The sequence below is a fragment of the Narcine bancroftii genome, chromosome 5 (genome assembly GCF_036971445.1).
Source record: "Narcine bancroftii isolate sNarBan1 chromosome 5, sNarBan1.hap1, whole genome shotgun sequence".
Lineage (NCBI taxonomy): Eukaryota > Metazoa > Chordata > Chondrichthyes > Torpediniformes > Narcinidae > Narcine > Narcine bancroftii.
This window is the reverse complement of record NC_091473.1, coordinates 79,781,575-79,803,992: the sequence shown is the minus strand read 5'-3', so window position 1 is coordinate 79,803,992 and position 22,418 is coordinate 79,781,575. Positions and strand designations below refer to the sequence as shown.

The 22,418-nt window shown below is 40.2% G+C and overlaps 1 protein-coding gene across 1 annotated transcript in view; it reads right to left on the bottom strand.

Annotated features, from left to right (window-relative positions):
• Positions 1–4,314: 4,314 nt before the first annotated feature.
• Positions 4,315–22,418, bottom strand: part of LOC138765303 (fibronectin type III domain-containing protein 7-like) — a 76,058-nt gene continuing 57,954 nt past the window's right edge. The window contains exons 12-13 of the mRNA XM_069942348.1: positions 13,910–14,126; positions 4,315–4,486 (exon numbers count right to left, since the gene is read on the bottom strand). Of these exons, the coding sequence (XP_069798449.1) occupies positions 4,315–4,486; positions 13,910–14,126 (389 nt within the window). The remainder of the gene's footprint in view (positions 4,487–13,909; positions 14,127–22,418) is intronic.

Genomic DNA, 22,418 nt, shown 5'->3' with positions numbered 1-22,418 from the left:
CCAAAAGGTTACGACTGCCAAGGCATTGTGCAAGAGAGTTGCAACAAGCCGAGGTCATACCTCATCAAGTCAGGGGAAAAAAACATACCAGAGGAATAGAAGGCACATCCTCCCGGTCAAAGAACCAATATTTTCGGGTGAACATAGAGACCCAGAGGACCCAGAAATAATAGGGAGCCCTGTCTCTGTTCCAGAGGAAGTCATGAGTGACACAGACATCATCCCAACAACCGCAAAAGAGGGTGATCTTCCAGTGGAGTTGCCGCAAGCCTCAACTTCCGAAGAAAGATTCTATAAAATGCACGTGGGGCATGTTTGCAAGCCTAAGCTGTGATATCAGGATTGAGCCAGATGTGTACATATTTACTTAGTTGCTATTGGTTTGTGTATGTGGAATACAATATGTGTGGGGGGGGCAGCTCAAGAAAGGGGATGTAGGCAGCTGTTGTTATGGCTATTCTACTCCTGCTGCAATCACGCTGCAGCCTCCGTATTTACAGGGGTGCACTGCGCATGTGCGGGGTACCTAGTTAATTAGTAAGAAGTATACGGAAGGCTGTGGATGCAGGCTGCAAGCTCTCCCCCTTCCCAGTAATGTGAATGTGTTTATCTTGTTAGTAAAGTATTTGTTTTGGTACAGTAACGAACAGGTGTCAGAGGTCGTACCAGAAGGGCCTCACCTGTGTGCAAAGCCAGGTAGAATGCAAAAAGTAACCAACCTCTACACCACACCTGAAGCACAACTCTGATAATTCAGGTTTATATTGGTGTAATTTCTGTGGAGTAAGGTACAATTAATGGAAAAGATTATAATGAGCCAATCTATATCTGGCATTAATAGTAACCAATCAAACTTCTCTGACATCGATCTGACCAGAGTTGTTTGTCAATTGTTGTATCTAAGCCTGACTCCTATCTCAACCTAGATTATTGCAAACTTGACTGGGCTCTCACTTATCAATTTTAAAAAAACATTCTATAAATTGTATATATTTCTTTCATGGAGTAGTTTCTACTTTTTAAGTGAGTCCTGGTAGCATAATTTCAAAGCACAAATTGGTCCTAAGGAAGGATTGTAACTGAAGGTAACAAAAAAGGTCTTATTGGACAAGTCACATCTCTTCTTTAGTGATCAAATGACATGAAAAGTCCTTTTTCATAACAACCTTTCAGATGTTGCATCTCCTTGTGATATCAGGTTTCCAAAATTTTATTGTCCAAAGTCATGGGTATAAGTTCATTCTGTCTTAAAGGTGTCTTTGGTGTCGATTCTCTTTTCAGTCCAGAGCTTCCACAGATGTCGCACCATATTTTAACCACATGTTTTAAAATGGGGTTGTCTGTCCTTTTGGCTGTAATTTTGGAACTCCATTTGAACATGAAATTATTATATACCTTTTATTTTAGAGAGTGTAATCCAATTTGTACCTAGGAGGGAGTATCATCCCACTCAAAATATGAAGAAATGAATCTCATTTGGGCTGCCAAATCCTGTATCCTGAATTTCACCTTAGGCTTTTAATAGAATCTGTAATTTAGTAAGGGAATTAATTGGATTTGTCAAATACAGGATTACATTTTCTGCCATAAGATTCATTTTGTGGTTTGTCTGACCCACCATAAAACCTTTCATCTCTGGGTCTTTTTAATTGCCTCTGCCAAGGCACAATAGCCAAGACAAAAAGTCTTGGAGACAAGGATAACCCTGTTGGCTTGATCTGCCGAGATCTGACCATCATTGGTGACCCTAGCTTTGGGTCAGTAATAACCCAATTAATGAGCAGTTGCCCAAATCTGAGCTTGGCAAGACTCCAAATAAATAGCCATTCCAGCCTGTCAAAGGCTTTCTCAGCACCCAGAGCCACAGCGACACTTGGTTCAGCCTTAGACTTTGCATAGTGAATAGCATTGAAGAGCCTACATAGGTTTTTGGCTGACCGGTGTTTCAAAATGAAGCTGCTTTGGTCTGGATTTATTAATTTTGGCAAGTATTGGCCAAGCCTGTTAGCCAGGGCCTTAGAAATCTATTTGTAATGGGAGTTTAGTAAAAATGGGTCGAAATGAGAAGCATTTCAATGGGTCCCTTTTTAATGAATCACAGTAATTATGCCAATAAAAAAAATGATTCAGGGAGAGGTTGGGTTTTAGATGTTAAAGTAGTGGGCTGCGTTGATCCACAACTGAACTGGGTCATGGAGGTGCAGGCTCACACAGGGCTAAGAGCCCTGAGACATTGTGATGTCACCGTAGAGGGGTAGCAACACTCCTAATGGTCCTGGGGGCAGCAAAGTATCATGGGAGTTGTCCTTATAAGCTCACACGCGAGTTCCAGTAAAATCACTCACACCGACTATCATGTCTTTGTTCAGTATATTTGGAGACCTGACAACCCAAATCGATAAATTTGAACATTGTATTGAATGAGGCTAATGCAGTCTCCTTGAAGCTGCCTACATTCTGTACCTCACAGCTTGTTGTCTAGTTCCAGCAGGCTGAGGCTCAGTTTCATGTTGGGGAAATCACTGCAGATGCCACAAAATATAATTATGTGGTTTGTTCTCTTGACCAGGAGATCACCAGCAGGATTATGGATATCTTGCAGCAGCCTCACCCCCCACCCCCACCAAAGACTCATAGGAGGCACTCAAATCACTCCTCATACACACTTTTGGGCTCTCCCACCACGAGGCTGCTGCATATGGATGGCCTGGCCGACTGCACACCATCCGCCCTCATGGGCAACATGCTGGCACCGATGGATGGTCACATACCCTGCCTGCTGTTTGAGCAGATATTCCTAGAACAGATGCTGGAGGACATTCGCCTGCTCCTGGCCAATTATGACTTCAGCGACCCTTGGAGGTTGGGTACCTGAGCAGATGCCCTATGGTAGGTTAAGCAATGTGGCAGACCTGCCATCAACTATATTGCTACATCACAGGCCAATTAATGTGACGGAGCAGAAATCAACCAGGTTTCTGTGTCATTCCAGAATGCTCGTACTGTTCCAGTGCTGGAGAGAAAGCCCAACACAGCTGGGGACAGCTCAAAGAAGGAACAATGGAGCTTCTGCTATCAATGGTGGGGTTCAGCTGCCTGTTGCTGCCGACCACCTTGCATCTGGCTGTCATTGAAGGTTATGATGATCAGCTGCAGAGACGGCCTGCTTCTGTGTTTGGGATTGGCATTCTGCTTGGAGCTTCCTGGTCGACAGGGGAACAGAGATTAGTTTATTACTACCCACGAGCTGGGACACTTGTGCTGGAAAGACTGGGGCTTGCCTCACTATAGCAAACAACAGCAATATCTGAACATATGGAGTGCAGACCATCCCTCTGGAATTTGGCCCCTGCTGGTTTAAATGGACTTCATACTGGCAGACATATTGCAACCCCTGCTGGGCACAGACTTCCTCAGAGTTCAATGTCTCTTCGTGGTTTGTTTAGTGAATTCTAAGACCTACCAGTCCATTACCCTATGCTAGGCCACTCTACAGGCACCTCATCTCAACTTGATGACTTTCATTCACAATGCTTATGCCAGGATCTTAGCAGAGTTTCTAAGCATAGTCACCCTAAATCTCCCCCGCCATGCCAAAGCATGGCATCCAGCACCACATCACCACAGAGGGACCATCTGTACATGCTCGGGCTTGCAGGCTGCCTCCTGACAAGCTGCAGCTTGCCAAGGAGTTCTGCAAGATGGAGGAAATAGGGATAATATGACATTCCAGCAGTCCATGGGCATCCCCCTGCACATGTTACCCATGGTATCTGGTGGCTGGAGACCTTGTGGTGATTATCACTGGCTCAACAACATCATGACAGCAGACAGAGACCCAGTTCCCCTTATCCAGGACTTCACCGCCAATCTTCATGGCGTTAAGATCTTTTTGAAAATCATTCTGGTTAGGGGATGCCATCAGATCCTGGTGAACCTTGATGACATCCCAAAAATGGTACTTATTACTCCTTTTGGGCTGTTCGAGTTCCTGCATATCTTTTTTTGGGTTAAAGAATGCGGCACAAACCTTCCAGAAGCTAATTGACTCAGTAGGCCATGCTTAGACTTCGTGTTTATCTATCTGGATGATATTCTTATTGCCAGCCGCTCCCGACAGGAGCACAGCATGCACCTGTACCAGCTCTGCTAGCACCTTAATGAATACGGTCTGGCTGTCAATCCTGCCAAATACTAGTTCGGGCTTACAACCCTCGATTTCCTCAGGCACTGCATTGATCAGCATGGGGCAGTACTGCTTCCTTCCAAGTTTAAAGGGCTGCAGCAATTTGTTGGCATGGTAAATTTCTACCATCACTTTCTACCAGTGTCAGCTAGGATCATGTAGCCATTCTTCAAACTACTTTCCGGCCAACCCAAGGACCTGGAGTGGAACAAGGAGGTGACTGCAGCTTTTGACAAAGTGAAAGCTGCATTGGCCAATGCCACCAAGCTCGTGCACCCACGAGTCAACATGCCCATGATCCTAGCAGTCAATGCGTCAAACACAGCCATAGGAGGCATCCTGGAGCAGCTAGCCGACAGGAGTTGGAAGCCACTTGCCTTTTTCAGTCGGCAGTTGAGGCCACCAGAACAGAAATACAGTGCATTCAACCAAGAACTTTTGGCCTTTTACCTTGCCATCTGCCATTTCCGGTACTTTCTGAAAGGGAGGGATTTCAGTTTTCATGGACCACAAGCCCCTGACGTTTGCTTTTGTTAAGGGGTCAGATCTGTGGTCGGCAAGACAACAGAGGCATCTCTCCTACATCTCAGAATACACCACTAACATCTGACACTTTGAAGGAAAGGGCAATCTCGTGGTAGACACACTCTCCCACATGTTCATTCATTCAATCAGCTCTTTGGCTCCTAGGATCAACTACACCATTCTGGCAGCAGCACAGTTACAGGAGGCTGAGATACCACCCTATTGTACCACCTTTTCCAGGCTATATCTAGAGGATGTAAGGTTTGGACCTTCCAGGGCTACACTTCTCTGTGACATATCCACTGGACAGCCAGGACTCATCGTACTGATGATTTGGAGGTGTCATGTGTTTGACGCCATTCACGGCTTAGCACACCCATACATATGTGCTACAGTGCAACAGGTCACTGACAAGTTTGTGACGTGGCCTGTGTAAACAGGTCAGCCACTGGGCCAGACCTGTGTACACTGCCGGACCTCCAAGATCCAGAAGCACATCAAAGTCCCGTTCCAGTCATTTCCCCTGAAAGACAGGCATTTTGACCACTTGCACATCGACATCATTGGTCCCCTGCCAATCTCCAGAGGTGCCCCATGTGATAGTACAGATTCTATCACCAATGTGTACATGTACATATGTACAGATGGTAGTGAAGGATGACTGTAATTGGCTGAGAGTGTGGCCACACCTACTGGCAGGTCTTAAAGGATTGCTCCTAGCCAGACCAGGTCATTCTGGACTTGTGATATGCTCCAGTCTTTTAATTAAAAAATTTGGATTTGGATCAACAAGTCTTTGGTTCTTTCGACGCGCATTACACCCCATACCTGTTCACCATGGTTGACAGGTTTATCAGATGGTCAGAGGTGAAAACTCCCTTGATGACTCAACTCAAAGGCCCCAATTAGAATGACAAATTGCCATCAGTGCTACTGGGAATCCGTGCAGCACCAAAAGAAGATCTGGCTTCGACCGCCACCAAACTAGTATATGGAGCCCCAATTATGTTCCCGGGTGAATTCATACCACTGGCCTGAGGACAGGAAGAACAACCCACAGCTCTCCTGACCTGACCTCATGCCTTGGTCTGACTGTCTCCTATGTCACAGGGGAGCTCAAGGACAGCAAGTACATGTTTGTGCAAAGGGGAAGCACATCAAACTCTGCTTCAGCAGCCACATGTGGGTCCTTACCAAGTGCTCTGACACAATGGAACAACATGTGTACTGGACATTGGAGGAAGGGAAGAAGCATTCACCAGTGACCGCCTCAAGTTAGCCCTCATTGACCTGGAGCAGCAGGCACCGGTGGCATGACCAAGGCAGAGAGGTCGCCCACCTAAATGAAAGAACTTTATACTACAAATGGACTCATCACCTCCTGATAACAGTTCTGTGGGCCGGGGAAGGGTGCAGACTGGAGTGAGGCTGTGAGCCCCGAGACACTGGGAGCATTGCCTGCCCTCCAGGTTGAAGTCAAATTGGTCCCAGGGGCAACAAAGTATTATGGGGGTTGTACTTATGATCTCAAATGGGAGTTCCAGTAAAATCAGTTAAGCCGACTACTGTGTTTTTTTTTCACTACATGAAGTTAATTATATCCATGATGAGGGGTGCAAGTAGATCCTTAAATTTTCTATAAAATTCTGGCAGGAGACCTTCCTCCCCAGGTAGTTTATTGGACTGTAGTGAGCCTAAGGCTTTTTCAATTTTTCTTTAAGTAAAGGGGAGGTCCAAATTTGCTTGATCAATTTTGGCTAATTCAACAGTGGATTAAAAAGTCATCAATCTTCTGGGTTCTCCAATTTATATAGGTTTGTATAAAATGGTTTAAATGTATCATTGATTTCTGTTGGATTATGTCTAGATTGAACTTATTATTTTCAAACTCTCCTCTGCTTTCAATTGCCAGGACAAGACTTTGTGCTTTTTCTCCCAGTTCATAATATCTTTGTTTAGTTCTTAGAATTTTTTTTCCAATTATTATAAGTGTGCAATGTATTGTATTTGTGTCTTTTGTTTACAAGCATTTTGTATGTTTTTTTTGGAGCTGGACTGTTTGAAATCCCTTTTCCAATTGCAGAATTTCTGTTTCTATGTCTGCCATGTATTTCTTCTTAATACCTTTTGTATATGAGATTATCTGTCCCTAAGAGAAGCTTTTAATATGTCCCATAGAATAAAACTATTGGAGCAGATGGACAGTTTATCTCACAGAACAACTTTATCTGGTCTAATGAATTTTCAAAATTTTGGTTCTTGGAGTAGGGTAGGATTCAGATGCCATCTGTAGGAGTTGGCTGACTTTTCTGGCATCAAATTTGAAAGAGTCAGAGGCAAATGATCCGACAAGGTTCTAGATGATAGGTATTCAGATTATAATGTTCTGTGAATTGCTGTGTTGATAACAGGTCAGTCCTAATATGGGAGTCATATGTGTTTGCCTCCACACATCTGTCAAATCTAGATCTTTCATAAAAGCCAAAGTGGTTTTGGCCACTTTTATTTTGGATACTGTTTGCATCGATTTGACAAGGATAGGGTCCAAACAAAAACTGAAGACACCTTCGACAAGTATATTTTGTTGTCCCCCTGACACTTTCAGGAAGATATCTTGAATAAAGAATTCAAGATGCACATCATCATAGTTAGGTGCGTATTGGTTTAAAAAAATGTCCAGGACAATTAACTAATACATAGCAGCCTGATGGGTCAATGAAAGTGTCTCCAATCATTGCTGGCATATTTTTGTTCATCAGGATGGCTACCCCACCCCCTGGCTTTGGAATTAAAAGATGACGATATTACATGTCCTACCCACTCTCTCCTTAGTTTCTTGTATTCATGTGTAGGAAGGTAAGTTTCTTGTATGTGTAGATAGATAGAAGTATTATGACCTCCTGTAAAATCTCCAAGTAAAAATGTATCTCCTCTGACAAAGTAGCAAAAGATCAGATAAGGCACCGACATGGTTGACAAATTAAAAAATAAGATTAAGAATAAAAATAAAAATCCCTCCCTATGCCAACCTCTGAACATTCAGGATTACCTCCCACATTAGGTTGGGATGTGCATATTGCACTCACTAATTACAACATTTCTAACTAGCTCTTAAAAATGTTGCCCACCCAGGCCTCCTATCTAAAACTTAAACTTTTATACAAGATTATTCAATACAACACATTAACTTTAAAAAAAATTACTCAAACAATTATTGTGAAAATCAGTTGCCATAAACAACTAGCCAGTTTAGATTGGAACTCACCTATCTATTATTGGTGGAAAAAGTGACTACAATTTAAGGCACATAACCACAGTAGTTTGTGAGGACTACAATTGCCTATCCAATTTTCCTGCACCTGCTCTTGCTCATCATTTTATTTTCCTCCTGGCCAATTACACAAGACTATCATCACTTCCTTGGGTGCGTTGAAGAATCTCTTCCTTCCATCCAGGTGAAGCAAGGCAAATGGGATATTCTTAGACCAGAGCTGCTCCCTTACCTGGTTGAACTCCCTCCTTCACTTCATTAAACCTGCACTTAGGTCATGGGAAAGAAAAGAACACTGGCCTGTTGTCATATGTAATTGGGGCCCTTGTCATCTCTCGCTCACCATGCGGCAGTGGAAGATTTTATTTCAGTCCTGATACCTCAATAAACTTATTAGGACAGGTCTCATTCTCTGGCCCGCAGATGTGCCAGGTGCAGAGACTCAATGGGCCCTTTCAATCACTATTGGTTCACTAAAGTGTTCTATTTCCAGAATGTCTAGTATCCAGTCTTAAAAATGCTACAGGATCCTTTCCCACACAGCATTCCTTCAGGTTAATGATACAGACGTTATTATATCTGCTGTAATTTTCTAGCTGGTCCACTTTTCCCAGCAGAAAGTAATTTTCCTTCCTTAGCATCTCCAGGGAGGAGTCCATCTCTGTTGGCTGGTCCTCTACTGTCACGACACACTCCTCCACGAGAGCCATTTGGGAGGTCAACTGGCTGAACATTAACCAGTCCATCTCAGGACTTAATATCCTCCGTTTTGGCGTCTAATTTATTAGTGGGCTTCATTACCTCTTTGGATCCCTCTCCTAAAGTCCCTCTCCCGTTTTATGGATAGATCTCTCTGCAGACCTCGAGGATTTGTGGCCACCATCTTGCCATTTGGCTGATGTCCCATTGCTGAAATGGATTCCACTCTCAAGGCCCAATTCTGGTTAGTCACTATATTTCTTCACTTATTTCTTGCTCATGCTTACTATATAGCTAGTTTAAAGGCCATTTGAAGTGTTTTTTTAACAGCTTTAAACTGTTGCCATCTTGCCGTTTTGCTGTCATCCAGTTGCTGGGATGAATTTCACTATTAAGGTTAAATTCTTGTCAGTAATTGTATTTCTTTACTTAGTTCTTTGTTTCTTGCTCTAGGTGTTCAGCTAGTTTAAAAGGCGATTTCAAGTGTTTTTAAACAGTTTTGAACTACCACCATCTTCTCATTTTGCTGGTGTTCTGTTGATGATCAGTAGTTTTATTTCTTTGTTTAATTCTTTGCTTCTTACTCTTACCCTAGCTGTTCAGCTAACTTAAAGGCAATTTTGAGCATTTTTAAACAGTGTTTAACTGAATTCTGAGGAACCCTGGGGCTTGTACCTTCCCATCTCCACTGAAGCACGTGACCCCCAAATGCTTGGATCTTGAGCAAATAAAGAACTGTTGGACCATCTCAGCAGGTCAGAAAAAAAATGTCGCGACCGAAAAGCTGACCAACCATTTCTACCCATGGAAACTGTCTGACCTGCTGAGTTCCTCCAACAATTTTTTTTTAATGGTTCTGAAGCAAGAGTGCACTGGATTGCATTGCTCATTGGATGATGTGACTTTTTCTTTGAGGGATTGCTGGCTCAAAGGTTGCTTCCAACAGCGATACCCGGGGTCTGTCTCTGTCGGAGATCACTCAGTGCTACAGCGTGGAGTTGGACTGTGGCTGCTTATATGGGTTGGCGAGAGTGGCAGCCAATTTCCCCCACCTTCTGATCAAACCGCAGGCAATGGCAGACAGTTCCAGCAGTATGAGGCAGATGATCCAGTGTGATATCAGTACAGCACTGGCCAGTCTCCTGTGGATTTGCAAGTTTGTTTGCCACTGCAGTGATACAGGATTGAATGGGACTATATCACCACCTTGAGGTCATACTCACTACAGCATCACTTGTCTGGGAAATACTTTTCAAATTAGTTTTAAATTTTACAACAGAATATTCTTAATTGTATATAGCACCATTTTCAAACATTAGGAAATGAAAATTTCTGTAGAAGGGTTCATTTTAATAGCAAGTTATGTTTTCCCCTTATCCCATCTTGCACAGCTTCCTGTTTTGCTCGTAGCCGACTCCTTTTTGCATACTGCAGCAACTCACCATAACTTCTCAGCATGCACCTTTCAAATCCAGGACCTCTACCAACAAGAACGAGAAGGGTAGCAAAAGCTAAAGAACACCAGCACTTGGCAATTTCCTTCTACACCCCGCACCATTCTGACTTGGAAATGTATTGCTGTTTCTTCACCAGCAATGGGTGAAAATACTGGAACTCCCTCCCTTACATTAATATGGCTATACTCATCCGTCAAAGACTGCAATTATTCAAGAAAGTGACCGCACCACTTTCATAAAAGCAATTGAATATGGGCAATTAAATGCTAGCTCATCCTGAAAAACCCATATCCCTTGAATGAATTATTTATTTTTTTTTTTAAAGAGATCTTTGTATTTCCCCGATTTTTGAACACCATAAATTCCTCACCATTAGAGGGGGGGGGTGGGGTCAAGCAAGTTGTAAAATTCTATCATTGATTCATTAATCTGGCAACATCGTGAAATTTATTCTGTTGGTTTTTTTTTTAATAATATTTAATTAAATGTTTTGGGATTTTAAAAAAAAATGAAAATTGTCAAGTTGTTTTCTGTGGAAACAAAAGTTTCAGAAGACTTCCTCCATCTTTTCAAGTCCCAGCACTTACTATTTCTCAATTTTCACACCATCTTAAAGCTTGGGACAATGTCATGTAAAACTGAGTAGGTATCTGCACTTAAGAGTCAGCTAGCTTTCAAACTGGCTCTTTGTCACTTAAAGATGAAGGGACACCATTTTTCAATATTTGACACATTACTGTGAAGTTGTTCTTTTTGATATGCCAATATCAGAATAGCAAATGATCTCAGTGGAATCAAAATATCACATTTTGTTCCATTATCTTCAGTAAGTTTCCCAGAATTTAACTTCCCATTACGATAGGAAAGTGGTTGAGATTAAAAATGAGGGATAATATTTTCTGGGCGCAGCTAACTCAGTGCCAAAACTACACAGAATTCCTAGCCATGCATTTTCCCCACATTCATAGCCAGGACCAAATACTTTACTGTCCATTAACTTTCAAAACAAAATATTTCAGTGAGACAAATATGAATTTATCAGATCACAACATTTACTTTAAATTAGATCCTATGAACAAGAAATCTTACTTACAGGTGACAACATTCTTTGTTTTGCTCGCCCGTCCAATGCCAGCTGAATTTGCTGCAAAAACAGTAATTCTATAGACCGTGGATGGATCCAAACCTGTAGCAGTTCCATGGTTTTGGTAAAAAGTCAAATTATGGCCTCTGGTGTTGGATTTCACATTCAGAAGATATCGATCTGATCCTAATACTTTAGTCCACTTCGCAATGATTGTTGAACTTGAATTAGATTTCAAACTGAGTAAATGTGGTCTCTTCGGCACTTGATGAGTAAAGTAAAACAAAAAAAAAACAAGTATAAACCAAACAGTGCTCATGAAAAGATGAGTAATTTTTATCTTCCACTGTCAGAAATTTAAATCTACATAACATTTTTCAGACACTGTGATATTTTCAACTAAATAATTTTGTACGCTGAGTTATTACCATATGTTAGCTCTCAATTTATTTTCTCCTTCCAACTGAGAGGCACCAGACAGTGTATATTGAACCTTTATCATTTCCACATTGACTCAGGTTCTCTGTATGGAGTAAGTTAACCTGGCGTTTTTTTTCCCGTCCCAGCACTGAGCTTGAATTGTTGGAACTGGTGCAGGTAAATGTTGGTTAATGTTCTGCCTTGCTGCATTGTCTTGTATTCAAATAATATTAAATTACAATTGATATTAAATTACAGCCAGTTTTAAAGGATACATTTTCACAAAATAAAATTTCCTAAAAAGTTAGGATGAAATACTTTGTGATATTATGTATTCCTGTGTATAGAGAGTAGCACACTATTCATGACAGTGAAGATAGCTTCATAAAATCAAAGGCTTGCTTCCAAAAGCAAGGTGTTGCATAAAATCAAACAAAATGTGTGTACATCAAGAATTACTGCATTTTAAAATATTCTACTCAATAACATGAGATACGAGAAAGATTAAGCCATTGAGTCACTCCGACCCACTTCACCATTCAGTCAGATCATGGCTCATCCCTGACCTCAGTTGTACTTCCACTGTCTCAGAGACCAAATGTCTATTGGTCTCAAAATTAACTCCGATTTCACACTTAACTGCATCACTCTCAACTTCAAGAAAGACTTTCAGTTATATATAGGCTTACAAGATCTTCAGACTTCCTAAAGAACTTTACAGCCAAAACACAACAACAACAAAAAAAATCATCCAATCAATGCTCATTAAGCTCCCACAAACAGCAATATGATCAAAGCCAGAAAATAATCAGTCTTTAGTTGCTAAAACTGGAGGCAGGAAGAAAACCAGCAGTGCTGCTTTTTTTTTTTATATACACAAGTTATTATATTGGTGTTAATCTTGCCTTTTCTCTTTAAATGTACACATTCTCCCCCTGCCTGAACCTTTCTCTGCCATTTTTAATATTAAGGTGCAGATATATTATTAACATTCTATTTATTCTCTGTGTTAACAGCCAATGTGCTATGAGGATGATGACATCCTTCTGAACATAAGTAACTGATGCAGGTAATTACGCAGTAACACATTACTGCTCAGACTTACATTAGCGCACATACATTAGCCTTTTTTTTAAAAAATAGAAAAATAAGCTAAACTGGAGGGATTTGTGACTTTCCTGGTTCTACATTGCATGCAAGGAAAACTAGAAAATAAAACATTTAAAGGAATTATTCAACTGAAATTATTGAGCAGCATTCTCCACAGGATCAGATGAAATGGCATTTTTACATCCCCGCAATATTACTTCATTGTTTTCAGGTATCTAATGGACAAATTGAAATAGAGTTGCAGGATTTCTTCTTGCTCGTTTTCTTGTTGATCTGTATAGAGCACTATTAAAGGCTCTGATGTAGTCATTAAAATCCATACAGTATTTGATTATCAAATAATACCAACTTACTAAGTAATTACCAAGTCTCTGCACACCAGGCAAGGCCTGAGGACTCTGAACAACTTTTGGAAGTATCTAATGTGAAATTCTCTCACCCATCTCTTTAGCTTACTATCAAAACATTTCAAATTACTTTTAGAATACTAGCACTGTTCCCATACAGGTAAACATAACCCCACAAAAAACACTGAGGAATATTATTTGTTAATCTGCTATTTTGCTGTAGTTGGGGGAAAAAAATGTTCTGCCCTTCTTAGACGAGTCCTTAAAAAAATTTCAGAACCACACATGCAGTTTTGTGCTATCCATGCAACAATATTTATTCCATTCCACTATAATAAAGTGAAGAAAGTCTTGAAAACATGCAGAAAGTCTGGCACCAACTGTGAATTAGAAACCTACAATGAATGAAAGCACCTACAAGACTAGCATATCACTCATAATAATGCAGTGCAGTACTAGTGTGAAATAGTTAGGAACACATGACAGATGGCAGACAATAGAATCTGAAGCAAAAAACAATCTGCTGGATGAACTTAGCAGGTCAAGCAGCATCAGTGGGTGAAGGGTTCCAGCCCAAAGCATTGACTTTTCTCCCCCACTGATGCTGCATTCCTCCAGCATGCTGTGTTTTGTTCCATCCTTTCTTGCGTGCCTGGTGAGGGACTCAAATTCACAGCCTTGTGCCCGGGAGGCAGATTGAAGCACTGAAAGGAGGAGGAAGGAAATCCAACCCTGATATCCATTAAGCTTGTAGTAATTGTCTTACCCGTTCGTCCTGTTCGCCAAGTGGAAGCGAGTATGGTAAAATACCTAAATGCTTTGACTGTCACATTATAGAGCACTCCTGCTTTCAATCTTTGAAATGTTTTTGTTGTGATAAATGAAGGTGTCACTATGATGAATGGTAGGCTCCTGGTATTATTTGCAATCCTTAGGTCAAGAACATAAGTATTAGCTTTAGGATATGGTGTCCATGATACTTTTAACTTGGATGAATCCACTGATGATACATCTTTGATAGCAAATCCTGTGAAAGTAAAAAGTAAAGAAATCTTTTGTGCCTTCTTGTGACACAGTTTACATTTCATACAGATGATAAATATTAGTCAGATTGAACACATTGGATTGAGTTGGGTCAAATGTATTACACTGCCTAGCAGACACATTAGGGACAACTTACTTGCCGATGTTACTTCAGTTACATTAAAAAAAAACGAGAATAATGTTAAAGGTCCAACATCAGCAGTTGTCTAATTCTTTACTTTTAAACAATTCACTGTTCACTTATCATTAAACTTTTTTATACTTCTGAAATAAAACCAACTCCAGCATCTCTATTGGTCATTCATTTGTACGCTTCTCTACATTATGTTCAATGTTCTGACATTTCTCTACCTCACTAGAAGTTGCTCTTAAGTATTAGAAGCTTTTCTCCATTTGGTATAAAATTTATTAAGTCACCTGATTCTCAGCTATCTGGAATATAACCTTATTATACATTTTATTCATGATAGTTAAGCCTCCACATTCCCATTAGAAGATTGTTATGCATTGACAGTAATTGCTTTGAATGTTTAAAATTTTAATTGAAAAAAAAACATTATCAACATGATTAGACATGTATCACCTAATTCAAAATCATCGCTGAACTTCCCCTTTTACCTATGGGCACGCTCAACCTGTTACCTACAATACATAAACTCACAAAAATGTCCATTATTTATTTGTTCAAAAGTCCCAATGGTATAGCAAGCTGTCAGCTCCAGACATTGCAAGTTAAATACCTGTGCCATTGATGCAATGGGATAAGAGTATCACTCAAAACCAGAACTGAACATTTTTTTCAGATGGGGTATGTTTGATACTGACATTGCAAACCAAAAATGGAACACTTGTATTCCATTTTCAATAGGATATCCCTCATCTTGTTGAATAATAAATATTCTTTCATTGACCTAATGAAGTTAAATCAGAGTCTGAACTTATTTTGAAGCAGGAATAATTTTGATTTGCACAGAATTTGCAATTTTAACACCTTTATAATACTTCATTCATTCTGCATTGCATTTGGGGGACCAGTATGGTCTTTTTTCCAAAGAGCTTATATTCTTGTATTCATAATGATCAGCAGATTGGTGCTAAAACTCCACTCCCTCAGCTAATGGTAGCAGAGAGACAACACCATCTTCCAACAAGTGAATCGATCCCAAGATTGCCAAGGCAGAAGATCTTTTTATGTCTTCAGTATGTAACTGGCTTGCAAAATATGTTGTGCCACAAATAGTCAGAAGGTCTGGCAATATTTATCAACACATTTCTCATCCTTCATCAGGAAAAAGGTTATATCTGATTCCCTCTCCACAAGTATTGCTTGGCCCATTGGCTACTTCCAGCATTTTCTGTTGGTATTACAGATATACAACATCTGTAGTATTGTGCTTCATTTTACTTTTAGGAAATTGAATCAATGTCTTCAGAAAGAAACAAGACAAATCAAATCAAATGCACTTTATATCTAGTGTTCAAATTTCTTTCAGGTGAAGTGCACATTCCTTGGAATATGTAGGAATATATTTATATCAAATTATATCATCAAGATTTCCTCATTGCTATACAACCATAGAACATGACAGCACAGAAACTGCCCCCTTTGGCCATTCTAGCCTATACCAAACCATTTTTATTTTGCCTAGTTCCACTGACCTGCACCCAGTCAGCCCTCCATACCACTCTCATCCACATACCTGTCCAAATTCTTCTTTAATGTTGAAATTGAGCTCGCATTCACCACCTCAGCTGGAAGCTCATTCCACACTCCCACCACTCCTGTGTGAAGAAGTTTCCCCTCATGTTCCCTTTAAACTTTTTCCCTTTCACTCTTAACCTATATCTTCTGGTTTGTATTTCACCTACCCTCAGTGGAAAAAGCCCATCTACATTTACTGTTTATCCCCCTAATAATTTTAAATATCTCTATCAAATCTCCCCTCATTCTTCTATGTTCCAGGGAAGAAAGTCCTAACCCGCTTACCTTTTCCCCTGTAACTTCCCTGCAAGTCCAGACAACATCCTAGTAAATCTTTTTCCATCTTATTGATACCTTTCTTGTAGTTAGGTGTTCAAGAGTGGACATAATCCTCCAAATTTGGCCTCTCTAATGTCTTAAGCAACTTCACCAGAACATCCCAACTCCTGAATACTTTGATTTATGAAGGTCAATATGCCAAAAGCTCTCTTTACAACCCTATCCATCTGTGATGCCACTTTGGGAATTGTGTATCTGTATTCCCAGGTCCCTCTGTGCTACCACACTCCTTAGTGCCCTACCATTCACCATCCTTTCTTGGTTTGAGGATTTTTGGAATTAACTTGGTTTGTCTGTTGCAAAGTCTCCAATTCTATTAAAGGCCCCAATTCACCAGTACTCAAGGTCGTAATACAGTTTTTTTCCCCCAGATAGAAGCAGTAGTTTGCTGATGTGAAATTGGAATATCTTTTGAAAATATATAGCTGTAGCCTTTTTGGTTTGGATGGTTTTCAAGAGATTTGTGTGAACTTTTAGGCAGATGTTTACATCTATCTCGAATTTAGCATGGAAATTTTCCTCAGGGTACAACGTACCTGGGGTGTTTTATGTTCCACCTTTATTTGATGTCCAGGTCATATATAAATTTTACAGCCACATTCTGGTTGTTCTGTCCCATAGGTATCTTCAGAGAAGTGCCATTTAATTATACTGCTATAACAATCATGTTCCTGAAATAGCTGATGACTTCAGTATTATTACTCAGTGTCTTTCCACACCAACCATCCAAAAATCTTGTTTTTCTACAAGGTAGGGCAAAGGAAGGATGGATCCAAATGCCTCTCGCATCTCATCATCACCTCCAATCTTGCTCCCCACAAATAACCATGTCATTTTAACACAACTAGCCTGGGTGCAAGTTAACTCCATTTTACATGCAAGGCTGGAAGTGACCGCAGCAAATTCTCATCCTATTATTCTCATATTAGCCCATTAGTCTTCACATGAATTTCAAGTACCCAGAATCCTAAGTTTCCAATGAAGTTTTATTTTAATTCAGGAATATGAAATTGTCTTGAATCTTTGTTCAAACATTGTAACATTTGTTGATTTTATTTCTTCATTTCAACTCACATTTCCCTCCATATTTTTGACTGCTTGTTAGAAACTTGGCTTAAAAATCACACCATTCTAGATAACAAATAAATTGTAAGGTTTGGGCAGGAAAAAGCCTTTGGCCTGCTTGTCCAGCACGAGTAAATCAAGAATAATTTCAGCCTGGCTCACGGGATAGTTTGTAAAAAAAAAAATAGGTCGGAGATGGAGGGGTACTGAGAGGCACGTCCTCCTTTAAAATGGTACAAAATACTCCAATACATAATCTCTCTCCTAAACTCAGTTTAGCTCCATGAGTAGAAATATAGAAAGTGTGAGATTGTTGATGTAGCTGCAAAAAAATAAACTGATCAACTCCAGTTGGAATTGAAAAGCAGCTATAATATTCCAGTCCCAGTGATAATATTTTTTGTGTCGATATGCCACAGTATATAAAAGCCATTTTACTTTTCATTAATTTTGGGATACAGGCAGCAGTCGATGCTGTCTCTACTCCAGAAGCCTGGAACGGAGTTGTTTCCCCCCTCTCCCTTCCATGGCTTAATAGAAAGAGATACTTTTTTTGTGGGAAATTTGGTCATATGGTAATTATTTTATCAACGCTATTTCCCATTTAAAACGCATCTTAACTGAAGTTATAACTAAGCTCCTCGCGTGGAGTAAGTTTCACTCCAGAATTTAATTAGCGCAAATACAGCCTCGGGGGCGACACCCTCTGTTGTTTCGTTCACTTATTTTCAATAGATGTCAATATTTTGTTTTTAAATTCACCATTAATCAAAAACAGTTGAAATGTTCTTATTAGTGAAGTGCATTTAAATTCAACAGTAGGTGGCAATAACAGTTTAGAAACCAAGTACACAATTTACACCGTTTATTTCAAACGTTTCGTTCGTGTATTTGCAATGCATTTTCGAAGCCGAGGGAGTCTGATCTAGTACGTTAAATCTCGGAGAATTGTTGGAAATAAAGGGAATGCATCGATCAGTCAAAGCGCTTTCAATATAATTTACCAGTTATTGATCATTATTAATGATAATTAATAATGGGAGGCCATTATTAATGGCCGTTTCGTCCAGGATGCAAATATTCGACACCGAATTGCAAAAGGAGTTGTCTGGATTTCGGCGCAATATAGGATTTGTTTAATTATTGATGCAGCTTGTAAACTGTTTGCGTCTGTTCCCCCCCTATTCCTGGTTTTAATGAATAGTGGCAGGTTGTGGGGACAGGGGAGATGAAGGTCTTTAATATTCTGGATACGTGGAGTGCAAAATAATCGTTTTTAAAACAGATTCTAACGACCACTGCTCAAAATATCCGAAGAATTAAATGGTATTTAATTGGTAGGGTTCCTCCTCTCCCCTCCCCCTCCACCCACCCACACATCCACCCACACACCCACCCACACACCCACCCACACAACTGCTTGGCTTTAGTATATTGGCCGAAGTTTAAAATGCATTAGTAGCCAAACTGGAAATGAACGTATTTGAACTGTGAACCAAATGGTGCACGTTTTAATTGGTACATTCTTAATGTAACAATTTAATCACTGGATATTTGGAAATATTCTCTTGTCCTGTCCTAACTGCCGACTTTTGCTCAATTAAAAACAATATAAACCACTTCAAATCCGTAAGGGAGGTATCAATATTATTATATTTGTGTTTAATTCTTGAAATATTAACTCCGAGCCCCAATATTTCCGTTTATAGGGCAAGTTGTCCATTGGGAATCACCCAGTATCGCCTCGATCAGCGAGTGGAATTTCTCAAACAAGTTTTTCCGGAGACTTGGTTGGATGATTTTTATTTGTGTGAATTCCCGACCCAAATTCTAAACGTGGGGTGTTTTTTTTAAAAAAAGGTCTGTAATCCGAAGCGTTCCAGAAATACGGTTACAAAGGCAGGAGGAAGAGCGGTGCAATGTAACCTGCGGTGTTCAAACCTTCTCAAAAACCGACGATTGGAAAAACAGGATATATAGATGAGCACTGGGGTGCTTCTTATAATCAAGACATTTACTGCAATTTTTTTTTTTAAACTGCTGCCAAAGAAAAGCCCCTAAACGTGGCCCCTAATCCTAGTGCCGATAACGAATGGATTGGCTTATGGGATGTAGGGGATCTAGCTTTGCTTTCCCATTTAACAAAGTTGTATTAGATATTATTACTCACCGGGGTGGCAATACGACACCTGGAGGAAAGAAGAAAACAGTGTTTTTATTTGATTAATTCTAACGAGAGGCATGTTAATGATAACATTCACTCAACGACAACTTTGCAAACAAAACTATAACGAGCAATATGTAGGCTGTTTACCTGATAGAGAGTTGTTAATATTAGACATATTCTCAACGGATTTACAAACTCCATTGCATTTCTTGACATGGAGCTCAAACACCAGGTGGAATGACAGGTCTTTGAATACGAATAAACCCCCAAAGGACAAGATGATTCTTTTGAAGTGTTTGGAGAAGGAAATTATCACCAGCACTTCGTCCAAGAACCAATCAGAGAGTCAGATTTTTTTTCCTGGGACCCACCTCTTCGGGAACTCTATCCAAGACCAATGACCTTGAGATACCAAAATAATTTCTAATTAATAACTTTATAGTTATTTAACTTGGCAAATTTTACACATTCTGATACTTGCATTTCTTTTGATTTTGGGCCTTTTTCATTCTCTGTTCAAAACAGAATATCCACTCTCCTGGGTTAAAATAAAAGAGTTGGATTTAGTTTTTTCCCCCCACAGGATATGTTAAGATCAAGGATATCCAGATTAAAGCATAGTGGGGGGAAAAACTGTTCTGTGACAGAGTATTTAGAGGTGGTTTGGGAGGAATTGTTAGAGCAGCTTGCACACACACATTTTAAAACACAGAATATTTGCAGGACTTTTGCAGAATGCTTTTTGTAGGAGGCAACAATGTATCAAAAGCAGCTTGCCTGGGAGACCATGTGATCTTTGCAGGGAGAGAACCATTTTTCTCTCAGAGAGGGAGGGTGTGAAACAGAGAGAGGAGTCACGGAAATCTGTTCCAAAGGATAAAACTGGCAAACTTTGGAAGGCTGCCCGGTCAAAGGAGAAGACTGGTGGTGTGAAAGGTGACCTGAAAGAAAGAGGATCATCTGGAGAACTCTGAAGGGGGCAAGTTTCATCAGCAAGACTGATTGAGATGCCCTGGAAAAGAAATCTCTCTCTGAAAACCAGCAAGAACCTTCCTGAGTGGTAACCATTTGCCTGTTAAGCACCAAAGACTGGTGAACTTTGTTAATGCTAACTTCTGAGCACAGTAAAAGAATTGCCTGCAACCAGTGAGATTGGACTGTGATCCAAAGAACTTTTCAAATCTTAAATATACATTACACACACCTGCGCTTAGTATTAGAGGGGGGTGGGATTAAGTAGTTAGGTTAAGTAATAGGTTAAAGTTTAATTCTGTTTTCTTGTTCAAATATAATTAAAAGCTACTTTTGTTTAAATAACCCTGTGTTGTGGTGCATATCTATTACTGCTGGTTTTTGGGGTCCTGTGGACTCCATAACAGTACACTCAAGTTTTTAGGGCAATGCCAGTAATAACTTCCTTATTCATTTAACATTCTTAAGGTTTGCTGTGATCCCTAAGGCCAACAACCATATCAATTCCTCCCAATTCTTCTGTCTCCATTGTATCTTCTCCAATTATGCAAATTCCCACACAGCCCAAATCAGAGTTTCCTTTCAATAAGTCATCAGAGCCCTTGACCAGACCTTATCTATTCTCCACACTGGTCTTATCCCATCTCCAAGAAAAAGCAAGGATGGAATCCACCAATCTTTTTCCTTCCACCCCAATAGCTCAATGTCTCCTTTCCGATTTCTGCCAGATTACAGATGATGCCACTGCCATACGTATCTTTTCCTATCCCCTTTAATTAGTACAAAGAGACTGTTCCCTTCAAGACTACCTGGTCCATTCTTCCAACCCCATCTACATGGTACCTTCCCATGCAACTACAGGAGATGCAATATCTATCCTTTTACCTTGTCCCTTGCACCATGAACCCAAAAGTTTTTGTTAATTTTATTTCTCTCAATCCAACTGTCCTCACCTTTTCCTACATGTTACTCCCCTCCCTACACTACATCTGGAAACAAAGTATTTTCTCTTTTTCCAAATTCTGACAAAGGGTCTTCAAATGAAAGTTGTAACCTTATTTCTCTTGACCTATTGAGCATTTCCCTATTAACTCCTGGACATTACTGCAAGAGTAACTTATGGCAGTATACTCAACTACTTTCAGCAATTTTGTTAACTATTTTTCATCATAACGTCAGAGCAGTGGGTGGTTACAGATGATTTGCACAATGTTCAAATCTGATTACAACTCAGATTTATTGTCAGAGTACATACATGACATCACATAAAACCTTGAGATTCTTTTTCCTGTGGGCCATTTATTGGTAGTGCCAAAAAAAACTGTGCACAATGTACACATATAAACAAATATGTGAATAACTGACTGTACAATAAAGAGAGGAGAAAACAAATTAAATACAAAAGTAAGGGCACTTGAATGAGCCCCTAATTGAGTTTATTGTTGAGGAGTCTGATGGTGGAAGGTTGGAGCTGTTCCTGAACCTGATGATGGGGGTCTTGTGGCACCTATACCTTTTTCCTCATGGTAGCAGCAAGAGCAGAGCGTGTGCTGGGTGGTCATAGAAACATAAAAGATAGGAGCAGGAGTGGTCTGGCTCCTTGATGTTTGCTGCTGCTCTTCGATGGCAGCATTTCCCTTAGATGTTCTTAGTGATGGGAAGGGGTTTGCTGTATGCCCTGGCTGTGTCCACTACCTTTAGCAGGGCTTTACACTTGGGAGTATTGGTGTCCCCATTTCAGACTGTTATGCAGCTGGTCAGCACACTTTTCACCACACATCTGTAGAAATTTTCCAGGATTTCCAATGTCATACCAAACCTCCGCAAGCTCCTGAGGAAGTAGAGGCAATGATGTGATTTCTTCATGATGCCATTTGTGTGTTGGGTCAAGGAAAAATCCTCTTAGATGGTTACACCCAAGAACTTAAATTTGCTCACTCTCTCTGCCTCTGATCCCCCAATGATCACTGGATCATACACCTAGTTTTCCCTTCCCAAAGTCAATAATCAGCTCCTTGATTTTGGTGACA